Below are 26,390 nucleotides of genomic sequence, written 5' to 3' on the forward strand. Positions count from 1 at the left end.
CTTAACACTGTCCCTGTGGTGCCTTAGCCTTATCTGTCATCAAAGGTAGTTGTCAGATTTTAATTAAAAGTTGGGGGGAAATCCCGGGGTGGGGGGCGAAGCTGGGTATTCAAATTTGTATTAAGCAGTCTTTCATTAAAGCAGAAGAGAAAGGTCGGAAGGCTAAATAAATGAAGCGGATTTCTTCTGTGGGAGGATATATACAACTCTTTAATACCAGAACTCTTTAGGCTAGTTTCTTAGATCAGACTCAAAAAATATACAAGTTAATTTTGAGCAAAAACAACCAAAATTTTAGAAGAGAAAAAGTATGGTTTTGTTTTGCTTTCAGGTCTCTGTATTTTTACCTAACTATAATAGTAATCACCTAGAGGAAATGGTCACAGTATAAAATGTTTAGTCCTAATTATTTAGCTGTATCTTGCAAATACATGTATTTGTAAGATTATGTTTTACATACCAGTATTTGTGGAATACTATTGGTGACATTTTATGGGAGTGTTGACCCTTTTGATTTCTCTGTGGGGTTGAAATAAAGGTTTTTATAGAGTAAAGGAAAGTTCTTTCAAATGGTCATTGTTTTAACTGATTAGTATTTGTTTTTTTTTAACCTGTCAGTCTTTTTTATTTTAATAAATATAAGTGGAGTTTGTGGTTTTTTTAGTTTTGAGCATAAAACATTTAGGCAAAGACCACAGATTTGATTTCAGCTTTGCTGTAATCCTTAACCCCACCAATTGTCTTGCACATGAGTGCTCTCTGACATAAACATGAGTGGATAGATGTGGATGGATCAACATAAATCCGTATCTTATGGAATATCAGCTCATCAGACTGTGCCTTACTGCCATAGCATCGTCTTCCTACCCAGAAGCCAGCCAGCACCATCCTCAGTAAGGAGTGACTACAGAACTTTGACCATATTTGTGTGAATTTGACTTAAACAGTGAAATCAAAAATGGTGCAAAACTAATACTTAAAAAATTGTCCTTGGGGGCATTAGTTCTTGGTAGTAAAGTTAGAGGCTTATTGGATAGAAGATTTAAATGTAATCTTTGACATAAAATTTCCTTGGGTTTACTATGAATCATAAATTTTCAGAGGTCCAGAGGTAGCTCTCCATTAAGGTCTAGTAATTGCTTACATGTTAAGATGATTTTTGTCTCAGTTGCTTGGTTTGTTTTATTAGAAAATATTTCTGCTTCCCAGTGGCGCTCCAGTTCTCTCAAGTATAGAAGTTCCAAATTTATACTTGAGGAAAGCCAAGTTCTTGGGATAAGATGTAAATTTTAATTGAAAATTAAACACATGGATCCTGGCAATGCTAGAATGGTTCAATACAGCCTTGTTATTCATTCTTTTTTCCTTAGATTCTCCTGGGTGATTAACATTGAATTTCTTTGAACAGTTTAGAGGGTTATCTGTTTTTCATATCTAGTTTATTTAGATTAAATGTGTAGGAGTTATACTAGAGAATTCTATATGATGTAATAAAAAGTTGTAATTCACATTTTAAAATCAAACCCGTGACAACGGCGGTATTCTGTATTTCGAGTGGCTTTTGTTTTTATAGTTGTCTTTTTCCTTTCTATATGAACCTCTTTGTAATTTATGTTTGCTAAGTATTTTAAGGTCCTATTTTATATACAATTCAGATACTTTTTGTAAACTTTAATTTAAAAGTTTTCGTTTTATACTGTCAGGTTTTTAAAAAAAATTTTTTTTAACATTTATTTTTGAGAGACAGAGTGAGCGGGGAAGGGGCAGAGAGAGAGGGAGACACAGAATCTGAAACAGGCTCCAGGCTCTGAGCTGTCAGCCCAAAGCCCGATGCAGGGCTTGTACCCACGAACTGTGAGATCATGACCTGAGCCGAAGTCAGACTCTTTACCAACTGAGCCACCCAGGTGCCCCTATAGTGTCAGTTTTAAGATACCTGTAATTATTCAGGTAGAGAGTAATATAATTCATATTATAGGGCTTAATTTTCCTTATCTGACTCCATCCTAATAAATCTCTTCAGCCTTTTAATACCCTTTAATTGACTTTCTAAGGAATACTCCTGAGATATTTGTTATGTTTATGTAAACAACTGGGTTAACAAAAGGGGGAAGTAAGTTGACTTGGAAGGGTTTTAAATGAGGAAGATACAGAAAGGACATGATTATAACTTAGGCTGTGAAATGCATATTACATTATTTCATTATTCCTGACACGTTTGGATTACAGAAGAAGTGACCTGTGTTGCTCTAGTAGAGAAAAGAAATAAAGTGGACAGGTTTTTAATAATACGAGAACTGGAATTGGATACTCTTGTGCAGATTTCAGTTTTTAGAACAAGTCCTAGGGAAAAGGAAAATAAACATTTTCCCCAAGTTATTAGAATTATAGTATTATAATTAGACTTTACATTAGATAACAGTGGAAACAAAGGGCTTGTTGATGACAACTTAATAATAGTACTCTGAAATTTAAGATTTTTTTCCTCCTAGTTTTTAAGAAGGGCTTTTTAACATCATTTTGGTACCTTAAACATAATTTATTTTTCTAAGCAACACTGAAAGATGGTTAGGGCTCTGAAGCTCTACCACACAGTATGCTCTACTATATACTGTTTATATACACACATAACCATATAGTCCAATGCAGTAGTCAGTAGCCACTGAAAAATCAGTTCCTTAATTGCACTTGCCACATTTTAAGTGCTCATTAGCCGTCACTGTAGAAAAAACTATTGATCAGTGTTCTAATGGATGTTACGATATTTTACAAGTTTTACTACTGATATGTAACATTTGGTCTAGTCCTTGAATATTAATGCTTTCAGGGTTATATTTGCCTTTTTATGCATTATTGCATATCTTGAATTACCTTGAAAACCTGGAAACATGCTTTTTGATTCAAACTTTTGAGGATCCTTAAGAGATTAAGATAATCCTGGTTCATTTTATTTTGAGTATGTTTTTCACACTTAAAACTATGAATATAAAATTAATAGTAAGATTAGTATCTGGTTGTAAGGTTTGACATGGAGTTGGAGCTCTCTTGGTAAGCCTGTTGAGTGAAGTTGTTATTCAGGAAAATAACTAGTAATTTTATATGAAATAAATTTATTTTGTTTTATTTATTTTGAAATAAATTTATTTTAAACATCAAGGATGCTATATTAAAATTTTTTTCAGAGTGAGATGTGAATTTAACAAAATGTTACTGAGATTTGAATGAAGTTTCATCCTGGGGATAAATGATGAGGCATTTAGGTTATCTGCTTAAGGACTTAAAAAATATATGAAGATGTGTCATCAGAAGGAGGGATTCATAGATAGGTGTGTATTCATTTGTTTCCTAATTGGGAAGAATTTTATTCTAGAAAAGTTGGAAGCATTCAGAGCCATCTTTACATTTTCATGGCTAAATTGATAGCTGGAAATTTGGGGATCAGGGCTTGGAGTGGTTGGTAGATCGATTTTCCACATTATCTCCTCTAAGCTTAGACTTTTTAGAATAAAAGCCTATTATTTATACCTAAACATCCTCAAAGATTCATAGAATGCTACTCAAAGTAATTTGGACAAGGTTAATGAACAGATATAATTGCTGGGCTTTCAAATTACATAGATAGTCCTATCTGACAGTTTTAGGAAACATGTAAGGTAGGCCAAAGGAATGTAAATTTTGGCCTGAGATATTTGGGTTCCCATTTATTTAAAGTCCCAGAAGATGATCAGAATTATCTTAAAAGTGAAAAGTGAAGACCCTTAGTTTTTTAGTGTTTGTGACTGCTTAGATTATGTTTTTTTATAGGCCCTGGACATATTCTAATTAGTGCGGATAATTTACTACATTGACTGTTAAGATCGTTCATGGGATCTATAAATAGTCTGTTAGGCTATTACAGAATGAATTTAGTTTTGCTTTCGTTTTAAGAAGGCAATACATAAGAATCTATGTGGAAGAAAAAAATGTAATTTTGCTGGAGGAATATTATGAGGTGATTTAGCAAGATAATGAATGATGGAAGAATAAGGGATTCTGAAGGTAGAAAAAGGAAGACTGGTAATACTTATGCATGAGGCAGAATTATTCTCTTATAGTCATACACCCTTCTCTTCTATTTAGTTCTTTATTTTACAAGAAGCATTTCATATGCAGTACATAGTTAAATTACAGGTAGCCTTTAGCTTTAAGAAAAATCCTTAGCTGTTGATTTATCTTCCTGACTTCCTTTTATTTGTCCTATCCATGCAGTACCTCTAATCATTCTTTGCATATGAATATAAGAACTTCTCATGCCATTTTCCAAAAATGAATTTTCTTGGGTGAAATCACAAGAAAATACTAATGGGTTGTGTTCAAAGAAAAATAAGTAATAAGAATGGGTGAGTTGATACAAATCAACATGAACTCTTAACATCAGAGCAAAGAACATCAAATACTTACTTGATGTGTTTTTCCTTTTATGGTTGAGTCTTCCACAAACCTGATAAATTGAGGATTTGTTCTTTAAGAATATTTCTGGAGATTATGAAACATTTTAAAAAGTTAAACCATAAAGTCACCTCTGCTTAGCGTAAAGTTTTTACAGGTGGGTTATGAGCTGAAAAGGAGGACCTAAGCCACTTTAGACATACATCATTTTAAATGTGTTGGTTCATGTCGTTATGTACCTCACAGAGCTCTCTTTCAGTTTGGGTCATAAATATATATAAACTGAAAACAAAGGAGTCGTTTATGTATATAGTAAATATATTCTTTGAAGAAATGGCGTTCTTAAGACCAAACTATCTCTCAGCAACTGCAAGAAGGTGAAAAGAGGTACACATGAGTAAAAGATCAACTGACCTGATAGTGGTTTTCTGCTTGCTTACTTAAGACCCTTTTTGCTTCTGAACATTATGCTAAAAAGAAATAGGGTAAAATGAAAACTGCTAATGAATATAAGATTAATAGTTCCAAACAGTTCAGAAATTATCAGTTTTTTGTATATGACTTTTCTAAGTGAAGGCTAGAGAGTTTTAAGTTCTTTGTGCAATTTTCAGTTATAGTAATTAGATACAGTAGAAAATAGGAAATTTGAAGTTCAGATGTTGGGTTGAGTTCAGCTGCTGCCTCTGATACTTTGTAACTTACCTTAAATTCATCATCTGCTTTCCAAGGTTCCTTTACATTTTGGCATCTTTTCTGTACTTTATCAGATTATTAATATGTAAGATGACTATCTCATTTTTGATATGTAGCAACTAAAGATAGGAGCACTTTTTAGAATTTAGGGGGTCTATCATAATTTGAGATAATTATCTATGTTTTCTTTCTTAGCCTGTGGACATCTCTACAGCAATGAGTGAGCGGGCACTTGCTCAGAAAAGACTCAGTGAGAATGCATTTGACCTTGAAGCCATGAGCATGTTAAATCGAGCTCAGGAAAGGGTATGTAGCAGTTTTAATGTCTGCTAAATGAGGATTTAACTGATTAGATGGTTGTGTCATAAAGTCTGTGGCGTGCTGTTGAAATGTAGGTCCTTAAAAATTCAAGGAAATAAGCAATTCATTTTAATTAGCTAATTTTAAATGAAAGTGATTTGGGACATAGTCATTCAGTCACTGTTTACTGTGTGGCAAGAACTAATGTTAAAGAGAGTTAAAATAGAAGAAAATGCCCCACTCTTACAGAGTTTGTAATCTGGTGTATAAAAGTACCTATGTGCCCATTTTAGCTCTGTGAGATATAGGTACTATTAAGATTTCACATTTTCCAGCTGAGGAAACTGAGTAACGAGTGGTTAGTTAACCTGTACATTAACTGCACTGGAATTAAAAAAAAGTGATTAGGCAGTCTGAGTCCAGAGTCTAACAGTGGACAGCTTTTCCATTTTCTTCTACATTCCCATGGTAGATCTATATAGAAACAACAAATACATGTTCAGACAGGTAAATACACTACCTGACAATACCAGCGTTTAGTAAATATACTTTGAAGGACTGACAACTTATTTTTTAACCATCACAATAAATGCTGGTGATTGTTTGTAAAGAAACATGGTGATCAGTTTTTAAAGAAAGCTCCTTAAGCATGCCTCTTGAATTCTGGATTTCTAATACAACAAAGAATGTAATTAATTAAAAAATTCAGGTGATCATAACATTTATTAGATTGCATTTCCATGAGGTACATAAGCAGAGGGCAGGGATCCTGTGCTGTATAAAGCTCTTTCCTACATTCATGTATCCATGTGCTATTTTGGAGAATGAGTATTATAGTTAATGCTTTTAATTGTTAGGTACATCTCAAATCTTATTATTAATGGGATCCACTGACTGTTATGAAAGTGCTTCTTTTAAGAAAATATTTTTAATACATACAAATTCATCAAATTGTTTTAAAAGTTGAATATTTAAGTCTTATGTAGACTATTCAAGAACTAAATAAAACCATTTCATTTAGTGAAATAAACCAGTGGCATTTTTGACTAGACAAGTAATTTTATTTAGTTAATTGAGGCGTCTTTTTTTTTTCTTCAGATTGATGCCTGGGCTCAGCTGAACTCCATTCCTGGCCAGTTCACCGGAAGCACAGGAGTACAGGTTCTGACACAGGAACAGTTGGCTAATACTGGTGCCCAAGCCTGGATTAAAAAGGTACACAACATACGCACGTACAAAAGTGTCCACGTACAAAGTTAAGATTTTTTAGAAAATGTCTTATTAAAAATGCTCCAAGAGGCCAGTGACTTTAACCGAAGTTCATGAGTAAATTTGCTATGTGTGCATACTCTAGGATGGACACTGAAGATGGACCTGATTCATGAGACAATGGCAAATGTATAAATACGGCTCAGGAGCCACTCCGTTGATATCCTGAAGTTATTTGTTATTGTTGCTGCTGGTCTTTTTGGGGGTGGTTTTTTAAAACCGTGTTTTGAGTGCTAACAGTGTATCTCAGGTGCTGTTCAGAATGTTCCACAGTTGCTGTTGGACTACTAATCTAATGATTTCAAAGCAGTGGTTCTCAAATTTTTTCTCCTCATGGGATACTTTATTACAGGTTTATTTTTGGTGGATCACTGCCCCCAAGGGCCCTCTTACCACCCAGACTTTCATTTCTCTGTTCCTCTGTCCTTCTTTCCCCTTCTTTAGTGCCTGTGCCCTCTTGTAAGCTCTCTCGGCCCTTATTTCTCACCCCTCTGGTGATCTCCAGCCCTGATCCCTGTGGCTGTCAGTTGCCGGTCATAAGCAAGTTGGTTGGGAGGCCCCAGTATTAGCATTGCATGTGGTGATCTTGCCTTGGGACTGGAAGGCTGGGGCGGATGGCTGGACTGTGCGGGTGGGGGGTGGCGGGCAGTGCTGAAGGGGTGGTGAAGGGGGCGGAGTGGGGATGGAGACTGCTCTCTGTGGACCACCATGTAGGCCCTGGTGGCCTCTGGTGATCCACAGGCTCAATTTGAGAACCACTGATCTCCTGACAAAACAGGATATGTAAGACCTAAATTCAAGGGAGAGGACGGACGCCTCGTGCTGTGAAGATGTAGGTGCTCCTGGTTTCAGATTCCTGCAGTGAGACTGTGAACTCCACCTACGGCTGCCTCAGTGTTGGGGGAGTCTTAGGTGCTTAAGAAGGGCTTTCTAAAGAAATGCCTTCTGGTGAAGGGGCGTGGCTTGGTTGGATGGGTGATGGGACATTTGTTTCAGGAGTACTGGCAGCATGGCAGTGACACGCGGAGGCTGCGTGGTCTAAGGATTGGGAAGGTTTCTTTATCCCGCTGTACTCCTGCCTGCTTTTGTGATGATGGGCAAGTAATTACTTGGAATTTCAGTTTCCCAAGTGTCATGAGAAGACAAGTCCTTGTTACCGCTTCACAGGGTGGTAATTAATAATGTGATGGACACCTATGGAGAATTGCTATGGTTGAAAGGGAATGAGCTGAATTTCGGCAAAATGAGATTTTGGTTGCTTCGGATCTTTTAATCTCTAACATTTAAGTTTTTATAGCATTATCTCTGATGATCCTCTTATTAACAAATTAATATAAAACATGATATATCCTCAGTTTACCTGCCATTTTTGGTACATTTAGGTACACTAATACGTGTTTAGTGAGTATATGGCCAGATTCATTAAAAATTTACAACTTTTATGTAGTTTACTATGGCTCGGTGTTGGGGAAAAAAAGGAAAATCCACCAAGAGTATTTTTAATCTTGAGTTCATTTTGGGCTAATTACAGTATTAAAAGTAGAGTGATTTGTATAGTGTTTGAAGATGGCTTTCATCTCATTGGGAAGAATTATAATAAATATATACACCTATTTCAGTAGTTTTAATTCTTTAATACTATTAAATCTTGAAGCTCGAGTCTCAGTAGTTCAGGAAGTTAGACTTGAAGCTTCCGTGGGTGTTTAGGCAAATAAAAATTAAATAGTCCTGTACATTACTAGGTAGAAACTTCTGAATGTGATTCCACTGTAAAATTTTGGTCTTCATTTAATGAAATGCTGATCCATAATACTTACATAGTTCTAAGAATCATGTTAACAAAGCTAGCAAAAATGAATCTCCTACTGATTAAAATTGGTTCCTTGGAAACTTTCCCTTAAGTTTTTGATTCCCAGTCATGTAGGCAGTTGACAGATTTTAAATAATTCACATCATTTTAAATGTACATGTAAGTCATTTTGATAAATTATGAGATGCGTTCATCAAAGTTTTTAAATAATAAGAAAGCAATGCTTTCAGGAAAACACCTACTTCTATGTTTACAGAAGAATATTTGTTACAATATCAAGAAAGGAATGGACATTTATAAAAACGTGGAAAAGTCATTAGACAGCTGAAAATTTATCATTTATCTTCACTGTCAGATATCACAAAACAGTCTCTTTGTTGTGTTTAGAAAACTTTCAGTGGTCATTTAGCTTTTCTTCCCTTGCTCTAGCCAACACCCTCTTTTTATGTTAAAGAGCATGTAGAATGCCTGCATACTCCATACTCATTTTTAGTCTGTTGCAATATATTCTTAGATGAAAAAGAATGGGAGTTTTACCATTATTATTATTTGTAAGACATTTTTAAGTGGTTATGAACCTTTATTTTCTGGAATTAAATGATTTGGACATGACCCGATGGGTATTATTTACTATTACTAGATTAAGCAGCTTTTTGGTGAACTGTATACACACCTGGGGTAAAGAAACATGAAGATAGTAGAGAATGGAAACCGAGTCGGAAGCCTGGGTTATTTGGGGATTTGTATTATACTCTGCACAGTTGCCCTTTTTTTTAGGAGTGTTGCCTGGAAAAGAGGGGCGGATGAACCTGGAAGTAAGTAAAAGTCATTTTAGGTGTGTAGCAACAAGGCAGTTGATATCCGAGCATCAGCTAACTTTTCTCTTTATACATCAACACTGCATGGCCTGCACCAAATAAGGAACTGAACCAGGGGTATGTTTTTACCTCCACAGCTGCCTCCTTCCATCAGAGCACCTTGGTGAACTTAATGTCTAGTCACACATCATTGGCATGTTTTCTCCCGAGCATATAATTTACAAAGCTGGGGGAAAAATGAGACTATACAGTTTAATACTGTGTAAAAGTAAGATTTTCAAAATTTAGTATTAACTTATCAATACAGGAAATGATTAATGCATACTCTTTCCAGAGGTACCAAATTTTTGACTCCCTCTGTTGATAAGTTAATGGCTTTTGCTATATATTTGCTAGAGAACATAAATCTAACACTTGAGAACAAGGGGAAGTAAAGCATGATTTTGAGATGTTATAAATTAAAAGAAAAATGGCCAGTAAAGATCAACAGTAGAATTCGTCTGTTCTGTGTACATGGATGTCCTTTAAAATAGAGACATCACATATTTATTTCTTAACGTGTGGAAATGTTGACCATGCTAATGTATATAGTTGTGCATCTTACGACATTAAGTGGTTTGCTGCTTTGATGGAAATTATGGTTCAGTGGGTTGGATTCAAGAGAGATGACTGTTCACAGAATAACCTGTGAACTTTCACCCCTCTGTATGGAAACTTGTTTCAGGGCCAAATCCTTGTAGCTGTCTTCTTGCCCCGGTCAGTGCCAGCCCTACTATTCACAACACTGCTGCTACCGAGGCCTAGGTATGTAAACGTTTAAGGAGTTTTTTAAAAGTCTTTTAACATCAAGCTAGGATTTAAAAGAATTCAGATTCAGTTTGGTATAATGACAGGGTATTTTATGTGACTGTCCATTTCTTACTGTGTAAATAGAATTTAAAGATTTTTTTGTCTTTTTGCTTCATAGGGATTTTCTAAGTAAAATATACTTGCTTTAAGGTAGAGTGGGAAAGAAAACTTGGGATGTTAACAGTATGCTTCTTCAGTGTCCAAACTATTTCTAAATGATTTCTGGGCTTTATTCATTAACTAGGTACACCTGGGACAATTAATATTATTGACTGTTTTAACATTGCCTTCTTTTTATTTTGCAAGCTAAGAAGAGATACCAGTGAACCTAAATAGTGGACGAAAACAGGAGTGTTCTAATTTTTTTGTTTTTGGAGGGGGGCAGGAGGGCCACTGTTTTAAACTGCCATTTATTTGCCTTATTTGACTTTCAAAATACTATTATGTTAACGTGAAAATAATTAGCAACCACACTACAGTATGTATATAAGTATAGAAACTTAAAATTTAATTGCTATATCAGAGATCTAGAACTAAAATAAGATTCTTAAAGTTACACTGCGTTTGTAGTCAAATTCTAACTGTGAAATGGGGACATTTTACCTTTCTTTCTTTGGATAGGATCAGTTCTTAAGAGCAGCCCCAGTAACTGGAGGAATGGGAGCCGTTTTGATGAGAAAAATGGGCTGGAGAGAAGGAGAAGGATTAGGAAAAAACAAAGAAGGAAATAAAGAACCTATCCTAGTTGATTTTAAGACAGACCGAAAAGGTAACACATTGTTCTGGGAATGTTTATTACACCTCCTTTAATATTTAGGGTTTCGGGGCTCCTGGGTTGCACAGTCAATTAAGCATCTGACTCTTGATTTTGGCTCAGGTCATGGTCTCGCAGTTTGGGAGATCAAGCCTTGTGTTCTGTGCGGACATCGTGGACCCTGCTTGGGATTCTCTCTACCCCCTCATCCCCGCAAAATAAATAACATTTAAAAAAAACATTTAGGGTTTCATTACCTTTTTAGATTTTTTTTAAGTTTTTGCCCACTATGGGGCTTGAACTCATGATCCTGACTGAGATCAAGAGTCACATGCTGTACCAACAGAGCCAACCAGGAGCTCCATTTTTAAATATATAAAATAATCTTACTACATTTTGATGTCCTTAATGCTTAACTGGAGCATATATACAGCTGTTTTTTAGGAAACAAAAGTTTAACCCATTGTGGCAGCTTGTATACATAAAGATAGAGTCACTAATTTGGGGCTTTTAAAAGGCAGTTGTAGTTAAGATGCTAAATGGATAAGTAAATTTAACTAGATTTCATTTTTATTTTTAACATTTATTCATTTTTGAGAGACAGAGATGGAGTATGAGCTGGGGAGGGGCAGAGATACGGAGAATGTGAAGTAGGCGCCAGGCTCTGAGCTGTCAGCACTGAGCCTGAAGCGGGGCTCAGACTCATGAACCATGAGATCATGACCTGAACCGAAGTCAACGAACGTCTAACTGATTGAGCCACCCAGGCGACCCCTTGATCTCAGTGTTTTGCTTTCTCTTAATGGGGAACATACACTTGTGTTTATTTCTAGGGTTTTTTTTTTCCTCTCAAGTATCTTATCTCACATATTCTCCTTATTTCTTATTAATGAGTGCTGTTTTGTCTTCACCTTATAAACCCTTTTTTGCACGCCTCTTTTTTTCTAAGTTTGAGGGAGTGGGGGAGGGGCAGAGAGAGAGAGAGAGGTAGAGAATCCCAAGGAGGCTCTGTGCTGTCACCACACAGCCCAAGGTGGGGCCGTTACCCACAGACTGTGAGATCATGACCTGAACCGAAATCTAAGAGTCGAATGCTTAACTGAGTCACTCAGGTGCCTCTGCATGTCCCTCTTTTTAAGCTCCATAATTGAGTTTTCTTAGATTGGGGATGGAGAATAGTTGAGCAGCTGCTTTTAAATTCTTCTCTTGGAATAATGTTCTAAGTCAAGTGGCTCAATGTCAGCTCAGTATGATTTCAAGCAATGTGATTTCAATAGCTTGTATAAGCCTGATTTGTAAAAACTGTAAAGTTGAAAACTAGAATTTTCATCTTTGTAATCAGAGAATTGAATGAAGTTGATGTAGTTAAATTATTGTCTTAATTGGAAACCAACTACCTCTGACAAAACTGTCTTATAAAATGTTTTGTGTTAGAAATTCTACATTGTCATCCACATTGAATACTGTGATGCCATTTTTCTGCCACATTGGGGGAAATTTATTGTAATGATTCCAAGTAGGCTGGAAATAGCATGAGAATCATCCTGTGCTATAGCGTTAAACTCTAAATTAGAAAAGGACATTGTACTGATTATGTCACATTGACATTGTATTACTTAAATAAGTTGAATAGATGTTTTGTGCCCTAAAAGGTGATTTGTTGAAAGAAAACCTCTGTTGAGGCATTGCATAATTCCAGGGAACATCGTCTTTGGAATTAGGTGTTGGGTTTTGGAGAAGCATACTAGCAGAATTAATGAATTGAAGAATTTCCCCTAGGAGAAATGAAAGGCAGGCAAACATTGATTTTGGATACTGACACAGCTAAATCCTTTTGGAAGTGGGGAGTTAGTTATACAGTGAGATTGTTTGTCTTTTGTGAATATCTTCACTTGATAAGTCAGAAAGTGGTTGTTTACTGGGGGATAAAATGGACCCCCTAATCTATTGAGACAAGCTCTTTTAATTTTGGGGGGGAATGTGGCCTAATGTGGTCCTCACCATTTGGGGAACTTAACTGAGCCATCATTTTTTAAGTGGGAAGCCTTTAGATTGCACTTGTCAAAGCCACTAGTTTTTAAACTTACAAAGAAATACACTTGAAATTAACTGTGGCCCTTAATTTGTATATATATTCATATACTAGGTTTTTGTGTTTTCTGAACATTTGATTTTTTATAGTTTCTAATACCAAGGTACATGATAAAGATTTATATATTGAAACATAGCAAAATAGAAAGCAAATTATATAAACATCAAGGGTAGTGGGAGTTGAAGATTTTACTGAGATTCAGGTTCCTACGGAGGGAACCATTGTATTTATAGTATCAAATGATGCTTTGGAATTTCTTCAGTGAACATTGGCTTTTGATTTTAAAGGTCTTGTTGCAGTAGGAGAAAGAGCACAAAAGAGGTCTGGGAACTTCTCTGCTGCAATGAAAGATCTGTCAGGTGAGAGTACATTTAAATTTCCTCTTGTCCCATCCCTTTCTTGAATTTATAATCTGCTGCCATAGACAATGGAAATAATTAACTGGTTATTTTTTTTCTTTGCAGGCAAACATCCTGTGTCTGCTTTGATGGAAATCTGTAATAAGAGAAGGTGGCAACCACCAGAATTTCTCTTGGTCCATGATAGTGGCCCTGATCACCGCAAACATTTTCTCTTTAGGGTAAATATAAATTTCTGCATTAATTATATACCCCTGTTAATTTGATGACTTAGAGGGTGAGGGAAAAGCCTGTCGTCTCACAGGATTGATAAATTGTGGGTTGGGAGTGAATATATATGTGGGTAGAATTGGTAGGGTTTTAAAAATTTTAAGTATACTCTAGTATGACCTGTTAATGTCCTATTTTTCAAAAACGTTGGAGGGAAAGATGGCAAAATCTGGTGAAAACTTTGTTGACATTTTCTAGTGGAACACGGGAAATTTATTTAGTTTTATCAGGGTTTTCTCCATGACCCCTTGCCCCTCAATTTGGAGGCCTTAATTTGCAGTCCCTTTTCCCAAGTGATTTGCTTCTTCTGGGTTGAGATTAATGTGGCTTCCATAGTATGGGTTTTATAGTTTTGTGAATTATTTTTCTAGCATTTAGTGAAAAAATACAAAGCTAATAGATATTAAAGTTTGATGCTGTTCTTATTGTATGTTTTTCTTGAATAGGTATTGAGAAATGGAAGCCCTTACCAGCCCAATTGTATGTTTTTCTTGAATAGGTATTGATAAATGGAAGCGCTTACCAGCCCAGCTTTGCCAGCCCTAATAAGAAGCATGCTAAAGCCACAGCAGCTACTGTGGTTCTTCAAGCAATGGGCCTTGTACCAAAGGACCTCATGGCTAATGCCACTTGCTTCAGGAGTGCCTCACGTAGATAGATTGAGGTTTTATATTAATCATTTCAGATAATTTTACTCTGCATCAAAATGTATTTCCTCTTTAATGTTGTAAATATTTGGCAATTTAAGACATTGTGTAAAAAGCAATCTGTACAAACATCTCCAGGCTTTGATTTTTGTACCATGGAAATTGTATTTAACCATACAGGGTTTTGGTATGTTTATATTGTTTACCTTAGTGATGTATTTGTTTAAGTGGCTAACATCCAAACGATTGTTTGAAGGCATCCGTAATCTTCAGTGTGGAATGTTAAATAACGCTTTTATACTGTATTTTGTACTATGATGTAACCTCCCTTCCTTATGGCTAGGCTGCTGTAACACTTGCCTGTAATCAGTGAAGGGCTGTGCACCTTGTACTAGTTCACAATGGGTTCTGCTGGACAGATACTGGGCCAGTGTTATTGAGGTAATCAAGATCTGTTCCACAGGGCTAATGCCACCATCTCCCCTTAAAATTTTGTAAAGGTTATAAAAAGAAGTGGTATGTTATGTGATGATCAGCACTAAGTCCTGCGTTCCCATCAAAGCCACTTGGGCCATGAGAAGGGAGTCAAAATGAAGTCCGATTAGAATTCTACTGCAGAGGCCAAGTACATTTAGTATGGCATTGAGTTGTGATATAGTTTTACTTTGATGTGCATTTTGAATTTCATCTACACCTAGGTAGACGTTAAATGATAATTAAAATGCTGTAACCAACTTATCTAATAAAATCGGCACCCAGCCACTATTTTGTTGACTATGAGAAAGTTTAAGTTTATGTTAATTTTTAGGGTCTGATAGAATATTTCATGTGTATTACAGTGGTATTCATAATGCTATGTCTCTAAACTTTATTTTCAAAAGCTTAAGGCCCAAATATAAACTTCTCTGGAATAAATGTGGTGTCTTATTTTTTGGATCATAAAGTGAACACATACTTCTTCACTAAATACTGTCATTTCATTTCTTTACCCAGTGCTTTTGATCTCTACATCCTTTTATTTTAAGGAAATTGGAATTGCACACACACACTCGCGCACACGCAAATACCTACAAGAACATTAAATACTCCTTTACCATGACAGCTGAGCATACTTTACAATTAACACTATTCTATGTGGAATACAAAATACCCTTCTTTGAATTAACATGCATTAAAGAAACAAATTTAATGTATTTGAGAATAGAGAAATTAGAAATGAGAACGAAAGCAACTAAGGTAGACACATCAACAATTAGCTCAGTAGATCTTGTCTACATTTGTATCTTTATAAAGCTAGAACCTGTATATGATTGTAGGTAAGTTGTCAAATATAGTTTTGCCCTGATGCCACCAGTCACAAAATGCCAGGAGATAACTGATACTAATTTCACTTCAATATCCCATTTGCAAGGAAACACTGACATTAACAATCTTGTTTTCTACTCAGCTTATAATTAGGTTGTAGGGGTCTGGAAGTCTCATTCAAGGTACTGAGATTTTTAAAAAGTTGGAAGTTCTCTTTATACCTGAATTATCTAATCAGAAGAGTAAAAACAAAATGTTGATTTAAAACCTTTATCCTTCTGCTTAATGCATGTAATAAAAATTAAGGCCAAAGGTTAATATTTATCAACATTTGAATATTTTAAAGTTCTATTCCTTTAACTTCCAAAATGAACTTTAGAGCCAAAGGTATAAGAATCTTGAATTTCCTTGTTAGAAGGCTTTTTCCTCAAAGATTCCTTTTAGGCTTACTTTGGTGTTCAGGTTCTCCAATTATAAATGAAGTCACTCAATTCCACATGCCGTAAAGATGATCTTCCCAGTGCTGGTGTTTGACTAAGTTGGTCCAGAGTCTTAGGATGCAACCCACAGTTCCCAAGCTCCTCATGAAGAGTCTCCTATGGAAATTTGCATTCAAGTTAGTAAAGAGCACATCAGTCTTTGGACACTCAAAAGATTTTAAAGTATATATTTTTAGAGATCTCTACACCCAGTGTGGGGCTTGAACTCCTCACTGGTAAAAAGGGTGAGCCAGCCGCTTTATCTTTTAGAGGCTCCAGCCCCAAAGTGGGGCTTGAGTTCATGACGCCAGCTAGAGTCACATGTTCTACCAACGGAGTCAGCCAGGCACCCTTGAACACTCAGAACCACTGGAACTTTGGCAAATAGATGCCCTATTCATATTGATGAAATAAAGGCAGTTCATTATCAACAGAAGTTGACCCGAAAAATTTTCACCTCTACCAACAGCATCCAGAAATACAGTTTTGGTTATTTTTAGAAATCTCACAAATCATAGGAGCATGAGGCAATTTTAAAGGTCTTAATTAACAACCCATGAATGAAAACCTCACTATGTCTAAAATTAAAGGCAAATACTGGTTAAGTGCCCATAGTTGTTTAGAATAAAGGAACCCAGCAGTATTAAGTTCTGGATCTGAAATGGCTATGAAAATAACCTGCCTTTTCTTTTTGTTTGGGAAGTTATTTAGTCATTATTAGTACAAAAATCTAAATTTATAAAATTTACTCCCCAAAACCCAGACCTTATGCCTTAATCTTAGTCACTGTGATTGATTAAATAGTACAGTTTAATAACCTGATTAAATAGTACAGTTTAATAACCTGAGATACAAGTCTGGTTCACTGCAAATCACTTATTTCTTCCATCTGAGGGAACTAGCCACAATGAAATCTGCTTACAGCTGTCTGCTTACCTCAGGCAGTACTTTATTCACTGGCAGGCAGATGTTAAATACAGCAGTTGGCTCATGTGTATACAGTCCAGCAGAAAATGACCCATTCTGTGAAGATTTGAGTAGCATGGTCACAGAATGTAGAGAATGAGGCATGATAGGACCTGTAATCTCCAAACTAAATTGATCTTTGTATCCAGAAACAGCTTGTGTCTTCACATTTACACTTCGTGCCTTCAAGAAAATTTAAGGAAAAAATTATGGTCACCATCTCTCAAGGTTTTGTCCCTAAAGATTTCTTCAGTAACTTTTCTTTTGGGTTTCCCTCTTTAACAGTTCTAGACTAAAAGGTAGAGCATAGAGGTCATACAATCACTGGTATTATAAAAGCACGGTGATAGGAACTACTACACTTGTGAGTATAGCATAAAGTAGTTCATAAGACATAAAAAGAATGTTATATGAGTAAAAATGTTAATTCTCCATCTGTAGCACGTTTCCAAATTATGACTCAGTCTCCTTATATTCTACACAATACAATTTTTCATATGGTATCCTGATCTATATATTTTTATTAAAAAATTTAATGGAAGTTGACACCCAATGTTACATTAATTTCAAGCATACAACAGTGGTTCTACAACTCTACATATTATGCTGTGTTTACAAGTGTAGCTACCATCTGTCCCCATACAACGCAAAAGCGGCACTGATATACGCCCTACACTGCTCTTTCATCCCCACGACTTACTCTGTAACTGGAAGCACAGACCTCCCACTCCCCTTTACCCTTTCTCGTCCTCCCACGCCAATTCAGTAGTATGTTTTCGATGCAGAGTACTGGACAGAAATAAAAATTCAATTCTAACGTTCAGTATATATTTTGTATTTATATGTATAATTTTTTTAAACAACGTGGACAGACAGCTATTTTCACTTATCCATGATAATAGGTTTTGAAATCTGTAACTTAACGTAACCTGCTTGGCTACGTTCTTTGACTGGTTAAGAAATAAGACAAAATGAGATTAAGCAACTTTTCCATATGGGAAAAAAGGAAATTAACACCAAGGTGCTTTTGTTGTCAATCATATTGTCAGAAAAACTGTTTTCATATAATTCAAATAAAACATTTCATATAATTCATATTTTCACATAATTCTTTTGACACATCAACAAATTCTTTTACTGGGAGGAAAGGAAAACAATATGCACATCATGCAAAATGCTAGGAGTTACTAAAAACAAATCAAGAATTTGTTCTTCATTTCTTCTTATAAAGCTAGTTTATGAAGATTAGAATTTTTTTCCCCTTTCATTACCTTAAGCATTTGCATTGTGGCACCTCGGAAAGCTACAGGGGATAAGAGGGTTGGTGGCAGTCCTGTCTGTGGGCCTGAGCTAGCAATTAAACTCTTAGAGTTGATCAAGAAATTCAGCAACGTAAGGGTGTTCATTCCCTTCACCAACACAACAGACTCTGGTCTGTGGTCCATTTGCACTTCGTGTTTCTCTTTGCGTCTGAAGACGACAGTCAAGGAACTTGTAAATCCCATACCAGCGGGACAAAGTCATCCTGATTCTGATTCACCTGGGACCCTTTCCTCCCACTCAGAACTGGAAATGTTTTGCTACCCCACTTAGCTGCAATATTTAAATCAAAACAATTTCTTTGACCATCTGAATTTGCCAGAAATTTGATACCTAACAAAACAAATTTCTTCTCTAGTTAAAAATATGTTCTAAATGTAATGTTTTCATTTTTTAAAAAACAGTTTAGTAGTAATTGTTCATGGTTTACTGGTACTTAGGGAGTTTTTTAATGTCATGATAGAGAATCAGTTTAAATAGCAACTTAAAATAATTTAAGATTACAGTCAAATAAAATTGAGAACATTACACTGATCACTAACTTAACTCGAGGAAAATCAATTCTAGTTAACACAACTGAAAGGATACAGCTTGATAAAGAGTATGTCTGGTTTTTTAATTTTATCTTGCACACCCATCTCTTCCAGCCAGGAAAAACTTTCGTCTTCATCATCATCACTGATTACTTGTTCCCTAGGAAATTGTTATAGTTAGAGTTTCCATTTCATAAAGCTGTTTCCTCTACAAAACTATTGCACCGAGTCCACAAGTCACTGGTTGATGTAAAAGATTATTTTAATCACATACTCCCCATTTCCCAAGCTTGTTCCAGATGGCTTTTTCTTCTCATAGCCATTTTCTTTTATTAACGGCAGAGAAAACTCAATACCTACATGAGTAAAGAAAAGAAAAATTTAACTGAGTTTTCATTAATATATAATATGGTCCAAAAGAATTTAACAGGTGTGGCCTTTTAGAGTATCACATTTGAAGTTTTTGAGTTTTTATACTTGTTCTATTAAGGCAATAGCTTTCAAACTTTCTTGATAATAGCCCATGACAGACAGACAGACAGACAGACACACACACACACACACACACACACACACACACACACTCTCTCTCTCTCTCTCTCTCCTTGAAACAAAAGGTTGAGGAAACAATACATACTCTCATTACATGTGGTACTCTTTCCTGAAGTACATTCTACTCGGTTTTTTTTTTTTTCTTTTGTTGAGAGAGAGTCAGTCAGCAGGGGAGGGGCAGAGGGAGACAGAAAAAAAACCCTTAAAAACCTATGCTCAGGGCAAAACCCAATGAGTGACTCAGTCCCATGACCTGGGGATCATGACCTGAGTGAGTCCAAATCAAGAGTCAGACATTCAACTGACTGAGCCACCCAGGCACCCCATACGGTTTCATTTTTTAAAAAAGTGCTGATTGAGCCCACTAAATAGATTTCATGAGCATTAATGGGTTGACCCAGTTTGAAAATTATGTTTTTAAAAAGGGGTCGGTAATTTGTACTATAAAGGAATTTCTAGGGAATTCTATTCAGATGGAAACTTTCTAGTCCAGTATGTGTTTGTCAGATCAGAGATGGAAAGCTAAGGAAGTAAATAACTTAAAGCTAAGTAATTTAAGAGACTGCTTAAATGATCACTGGAAAATAAAATCAGAAATAAAGAAAAAAAAAATTATTTTTTTTAAAGGTTTTATTTCTGAGACAGAGTGCTCAGAGACCAGAGTGAGCAGGGAAGGGTCAGAGAGAAAGGGGGGTACAGAATCTGAAGCAGGCTCCAGGCTCTGAGCTAGCTGTCAGCATAGAGCCTGACTTGAGGCTTGAACCCATGAGCTGTGAGATCATGACCTGAGCTGAAGTTGGACGCCCAATTGACTGAGCCACCCAGGTGCTCCGATATTTCTTAAAAAGTATGGGTAAAACTGGTAAATGACAATTCAACTGATAAAAATACGATTCACACTTTAGCTTTAAAAAAAATAATTTTTTTTTTTTACACTTTTCATTTTTGAGACAGAGTGAGACAGAGCATGAGTGGAGGAGAGGCAGAGAGAGAAGGAGACACAGAATCTGAAACAGACTCCAGGCTCTGAGCAAATGTTCAGCACAGAGCCTGATGTGGGGCTTGAATTCACAAACTGTGAGATCACGACCTGAGCCGAAGTCGGACGCTTAACCGACTGAGCCCCAGCATTTTAGCTTTTTTTAAAAAAATGTTAATGTTTGAGAGAGAGAGACAGACAGACACAGAGAGAGGGAGAGAATAAACAAATGGGGGAGGGGCAGAGAGAGAGGGAGACACAGAATCTGAAGAAGGCTCCAGGCTATGAGCTGTCAGCACAGAGCCCGATGTGGGGCTCGAACCCATGAGCCTGAGATTATGACCTGAGCTGAAGTTGGCTGCTCACTCGACTGAGTCACCCAGGTGCTCCTCACATTTTAGCTTTAAAGTGCTTACTATATAGTGTGGCATTCTCATTTTAAACCTATAGTTTTACCTTCATTTTTCATAGCTTCTCTTATTCCTCTAGTTGTTGGAGATATGAGAGCTGTGATTACATCACTTCCTGCTAAGCCTGCTGCACGAAACAGGATAGTAAACTGATAGGTACAAACGTAGAAATATGGGCAAAGTTTTGTCTTCAGGAGATTATACAGAGAAGTGAAGCTCACAGACCTATGAAGCAAAAAAATTTTCTTTAGGTATTATTATACATTTAGCTTAACACCTAAAATTATTTTTATAATTCAGTTTGATACTCATTTGATTTAAAACACAACACAAATATTATAATGGTTTGAATTTTTGCCACTATACACAAAATTTGGCTTTTATTTATTTTTTAAGTAGGCTTCAAACTCATGGGGCTTGAATTCACAACCCTGAGATCAAGACCTGAGCTGAGTTCAACAGTCAGATGCCTAACCAACTGAGCCACCCAGGCATCTGCTTAACTTGGCTTTTAAAAGGACTAAAACCGGTCAGGTCATGCGACTCACTGATGACTTCTAAATACTTTAACAAAGAGTGCTTACCGCTTAATCACTAGTAATTTTTTCTTTAAACAAAACTTACTTGCTAATTGGGTGCTAACTTCCTCTGAGCAGCTTCTGCTGAGAAAGGAAGCAGCCACTGACAAGGAGTAACCGAAAAGAATGTCTGCATATATTTACGTAACACTTACTGCACTTCCACAATTGCATAATGAGTGAAAACAAGTTAATACTTTAAATGTTGGCTATTAACAGTTTAGATAAAATTATTCAAAAGGAAACAGAGATCCTTTTACCACCACCCATTTCTATATAATAAAAGAGACAACATTGTTAAAAAATAAAATTCATTAATGGGATGCACAAGTTTTACTAATCTTACCAATCACTCATTAAAATGTGCTGCAAGGTTTCATCATTTGACCAAGGGCTTATCTTTCCAGCCATTTTTCTATCAGTTCCAATGCGAGGGAACAGTGGTAGCCAAGGAAAGGCAGGGTGGAGCCAGTAGATAAGGCTCTGCTGGAAGGCACATCGGAGCTCAGTGGAAAGTTTGGGATCCTAAAATCCAGAGATGATATTGCACAGTTTCTGCCACGTTACAAGTACAAAATTTCATTAAAAAGTACTGAATATGCCACTTATTCTGAGAATTTTTACTGCTTCCTATCAGAAAGTATTAATAACTGTTATGGATACTAAAATGTAGTTTATCCTTGCCAATACTTACTGTACCATATCAGAAGAAAGACTTAAACACAGATGGGACTCCCATCTCTCGTCTTCTCCTGAGAAAAACTAACTTCGTCATGATTAGGGTAGGGATACATACAGGTGGGGATATATATTGTATATAAGTAACGCTATGTTCAACTCCTCTCCCCTCACAACTGTGTTTTAATAGTAGCTTGTGAAAATGGGTAATGCGAATCACATATCATCCTGATCTATTTATTAAAAAAGAAGTACCAAGGCCTCTTTTAGGTTGTATCTTTTACCCTAGTTTGAGTTGATGAGCTACCTGAAAGCGATGCAATTACATTTCTCTAAAACCATTCTAAAACTCACGAATTCTACATTACACAGTCTATCAACCAGGTAGCCGCAATTAGTGTGTGTGAAAAAGAGTAAACATTGTGTCAGAAAAACGGTAGTATAAATCTGCCTTTGCAATCCTACTCAATAGCTTTTCATTTCTCTCCCTTATATTTTCTTTCTCAAAAGGCCTAGAAAAGAATGGTTTAGTTTAAATAATTCCTGCCTGTAACATTCACTAGTTCTTGGGACAGGTCTCTAAATTCAACAGGCAGTTATTGAATCTGATAGAAAAAATTGTATAAAAGCACTATTTGGGAAATATAAAATGTCCCAAGTCCTTGTGTCTTTAAATGCCAGAAAAAAAACTTAACAGAAGGAAATTTCTGTGACATTCTGCCGAGAAGTACATTTTACAATTAATTTGTTACTTTAACATAAAACCATTTTCTTTCAGAATTACCTGTATACTTTGAGGCAAAGTAACTTCTGTTGCCCTACAATGCTGGATGATACCTTGAGCTTCTTCCTGTGCTTTCAAATGATCTGCCCAGGTAAAGGGTTGAGAAGAGGTGAAAAGGAGTCGAGTTTTAATACTCCAGTCCACAGGTAACTCAGTACTTTCTGAGGATGGAATATCAGATTCGGAGAATGATACTTGTGGAGTCTTTTAGAAAACAAAGAAGACAAAAATTAAGAGTGTACCAAAAAAACCGCCTTCAATCCACAGATTTTATCAACATGATCACTGAAATATCAAAATTTTATAAACTATAATTACACTGAAAATATACTGCACGCTATGAAAACCTCGAGAGGTACACTCAGATTTGACGGTGGTTTTCTCTGGGAAGTGGGAATTTATACAGGCGGTGGTGGTGAAGGGTTACATTTTACCTTTTAGCTTTATATAGTTTAGTTATAAGATGCATATACTATTTCCATGATCATAATTAAAAAACAATCAAATCCACAATTGATACCGCTATCAAAGCAGAAATCTTCCAAGGATTTTAAAAAGCACCTTCTAAGCCTCTAAAACTCTGGAACCAGGGCTAAGCTGCTCCTGCAGGTAACTTAGGTAGGGCTCATAGAGACCGTTTATGTGAGAAGGAGTTCCTGATCTCAAAAATTTCTTTCCAAACTGTTTTGCTGTACTTTCAAGTCAATATTCTCTATTTTACAATGATTCTTTAAGGTGGCATCACAAACAATAACTGGGAAGGGGGAACTATTTCTAACAGACTCTGTGAAGACCTTCTACTTACAAGAAAGGGAGACTGGATCTTAGAGGGCTCTTCTAGTCTGCTCCTATTAGGACAAACTATGCATTTGTTTTTGTTTTGTTTTGCTTTTTAACATTTATTCATTTTTGAGACACAGAGTGTGAGCAGGGGAGGGGCAGAGCAAACAGGAGGGAGAGACAGAATCCCAAGCAGGCTCCAGGCTCTGAGCTGTCAGCACAGAGCCTGATGTGGGCTTGAACTCAGGAACCAACCTTGAGATCATGACCTGAGCTGAAATCCAACACCTGACTGAGCCACCCAGGCACCCCTATGCATTTGTTAAACTATCACAACAGGAGTACCTGGGGAATGGAATCAAAACCATGTGTGTGTGGTGGGAGGGCGGGGTCAGCAAGGGTGAGTGATCTGCCACAACCTGTGGAGGTCACGTGGGGATGGAGTCTGAAGATTCTGCTAAGGATGAAGTTCAAAAAGCAGCTGAGTGTGGAGTGACCAGCTAGCTGGAGCTGGCGCCACCCACAGAGGAATGGTTACAAAACTGCTGGAGGTCGCAGGAAATCCTCAGTCTACACCCACCTTAGCCATGGTACCGTAACAAACAGCATTTCTACACCACCCGAGGCCGTTCCAGTGCTGACGCCATCTCTTCCACCCTCCTAAAGGTGGTCACCTTACGAGGTCAGCACTGCCAAACGACTTTCCAAGTCAATGCTTCAGAGAGCGGAGAGCGACGAATTTAGATGATGAGAACACACATTCCAATGACGTTTAAGCACTATTACCTGGGGGCGCCTGGGTGGCTTAGTCGGATAAGCGTCCGACTTTCGCCTAGGTCATGATCTCGCAGTTCGTGGGTTCGAGTCCCTCGTCGGGCTCTGTGCTGACTGCCAGCTCAGAGCCTGGAGCCTATTTCAGAGTCTGTATCTCCCTCTCCCTCTGACCCTCCCCTGCTCACGCTGTCTCTCTCTCCTAGAAATACATAAAAATATAAAAACAACAACAACAACAAAAAACCCCTATTACCTGGAGTGACTCCGCAAGGGCGCTTCTTCCAGGGGACTTCTCTTCCCAGGGCAAATCATTTTCTTGATTAGAAGCTAAACCCTGGGGGGGAGGGGGGGAAGGAATGGACCTTTTGAATCGTAAATGATGCAGGGGTTTGAAGACGTACAGAGCCTCACCCGACACACGGTCCTCAATAAATGCCAAGTGAGGGAATCCACAGGCACCTAACTCAGTAGATCAGTGTTTTGCTTCAGTTTCGTGTCTGAACTTTACTGTCAAAATTGGGGGGGGGGGGGGGGGAGAGAAGGCCGGTGTTTTGCGCGTCTCGTGACTGATGGAGAAACCTCGACTCCAAAGATCCGAAAAGGCTTTGGGATAAGAAAACGCCAAGCAACTGGGAACCCCAGGAATCCTCAACATCCCTCCATCTCAGGGTTGTTTTCGAGCGCGTCAGAAAGGGAGGGAAGGACGGTCTCCAGGGATCGTCCCGTCCAACGGTGGCCTTCCAGGACGAGTTGTTCCAGGGTCTTTCGAGCTGTCTCCCCACCGGTCCCTAACCCCCACGGGGAGGCGGCCGCCCGACCTCGTCCGCCCCGGAACCGGGCGGTGCGCGCTCAGGGCCCTCCGCTCCCCTCAGGACGGGCCGACGCGAGCCGCCCGCGGGGCGCCCTTCCCACAGAGCCGCCCTGTCGGAGCGGCGCCGCCCGAGGCTCAGGGCCCCGCCACCGCGCCGGCCGCCGCTCTCCGCACCCATTTCCCCGCGAACGCCAGAACTTGCCCTAATTCACAGCCGCGCCCACAACGAGGGCCCCCGCCTCAGGCCCCAAGACACTCACCGGGTCCGGCGCCTCCTGCTGGCCGCGGGGCGGCTCGTCGGGGGGCTCTGCGGCGGCCGGCGGCCGGTTGTCCAGCCGGGCGAAGGGGTTCCTGCGGGCTGCGGCCCGGCCGCCGCCGCCTCTGCCCGCCGCCGCCGCCGGGAAGGGGCGGAGGGGCAGCCCGGCCGCCAGAGCGGCGCGGCGGGGCGCCGGCTCGGGCTGCTCCCCGGGTGAGGCGGCGGGCTCGAGGCTCCGGACTCTTTTCCGCCGGAGCCGCAACGTCTCGGGAGGCTTTCTGAAATTGGGCGAGTAGCCGGGAACCGAGAGGGCCATGACGCGCGGCACGGAGAGAGGGGTCGGCCGGCCAGTCTCCCCGTGGGCGCTTCCCGCGCGCGCGGCCGCTCCGCCCCGACGTAGCCCCGCCCCCAGAGGCGCAACGAGCGCGTGCGCCCTCGGCCGCCCGAGAGACCCCGCCCCCGCTCTGCGGTCCGGTCCCCTGTCCCGGCGCTCCAGCTGCGTCCTGGGCCGTAGTCGTGTCGAGGATGCCAAGTGGCTGGGAAACACGCGGTCCAGGTCACCGATGTGCACTCCCCTATCTGGCATGGAAACAGCTGACCGCTATTTAAGTCCGAAGCAGGGATGGCGTGAGCTCAGGACTAGGCACTCGGAGGAAGAGGAGAGGTCACACTTGTGCTGCGGCTTGGATAAGCTTACGGAGGGCAATCGCGACGTCCAGAGCTGGAGAGAAGGGCCTGCGCCTCCGTCCCCCTGCCCCAAACAGAGAACCCTGGCAGGAAATCAGCCGCGCGGCCTCCTAGGCCCCTGCCCGTGCAACGCCACTGCAGCCGCCCCCTTCCCCCCATACGCTGCAGCTGCCGCCAGCAGGTTATGGTGATGGTCCTGTGTGATCCCG

General features: G+C 38.7%; 2 protein-coding genes across 4 annotated transcripts in view; one reads left to right on the forward strand and one right to left on the reverse strand.

Moving 5' to 3' along the window:
- The window catches only part of SON (SON DNA and RNA binding protein), a 33,040-nt gene extending 17,836 nt beyond the window's left edge, over positions 1-15,204 (forward strand). Inside the window, exons 7-12 of one of the 3 annotated variants that reach the window (XM_039228531.1) lie at positions 5,317-5,427; positions 6,520-6,636; positions 10,789-10,936; positions 13,301-13,372; positions 13,478-13,593; positions 14,142-15,204. In XM_039228531.1, coding sequence (XP_039084462.1) covers positions 5,317-5,427; positions 6,520-6,636; positions 10,789-10,936; positions 13,301-13,372; positions 13,478-13,593; positions 14,142-14,300 — 723 coding nt within the window. In that variant the 3' untranslated portion in view covers positions 14,301-15,204. The other 2 variants (XM_039228541.1, XM_039228552.1) reach the window with 2 other exon arrangements.
- An 81-nt stretch (positions 15,205-15,285) lies between these two features.
- On the reverse strand, positions 15,286-26,343 carry DONSON (DNA replication fork stabilization factor DONSON). The gene is made up of 10 exons (XM_039228619.1): positions 25,499-26,343; positions 24,681-24,761; positions 22,874-23,077; positions 21,758-21,936; positions 20,880-21,058; positions 19,167-19,248; positions 18,948-19,052; positions 18,311-18,509; positions 17,010-17,222; positions 15,286-16,190 (listed from the first exon to the last, which is right to left on the reverse strand). Exons 1-10 carry the CDS (start codon positions 26,078-26,080, stop codon positions 16,053-16,055), a joined length of 1,962 nt encoding a protein of 653 aa, XP_039084550.1. The 5' UTR covers positions 26,081-26,343; the 3' UTR covers positions 15,286-16,052.
- Between the last annotated feature and the right edge of the window lie 47 nt (positions 26,344-26,390).

The sequence above is a fragment of the Hyaena hyaena genome, unplaced genomic scaffold (assembly GCF_003009895.1).
Source record: "Hyaena hyaena isolate Hyena2069 unplaced genomic scaffold, ASM300989v1 scaffold_2, whole genome shotgun sequence".
Lineage (NCBI taxonomy): Eukaryota > Metazoa > Chordata > Mammalia > Carnivora > Hyaenidae > Hyaena > Hyaena hyaena.

Coding starts and splice junctions, on each gene's coding strand:
- DONSON (XM_039228619.1), bottom strand. CDS start 26,080: ATGCCAGATAGGGGAGTGCACATCGGTGACCTGGACCGCGTGTTTCCC. Junction 18,510..18,947: donor GACATACTCTTTATCAAGCT/GTATCCTTTCAG, acceptor TGTCGTCTTCAG/ACGCAAAGAGAAACACGAAG. Junction 16,191..17,009: donor TGAATAAAGTACTGCCTGAG/GTAAGCAGACAG, acceptor AAATTTCCATAG/GAGACTCTTCATGAGGAGCT.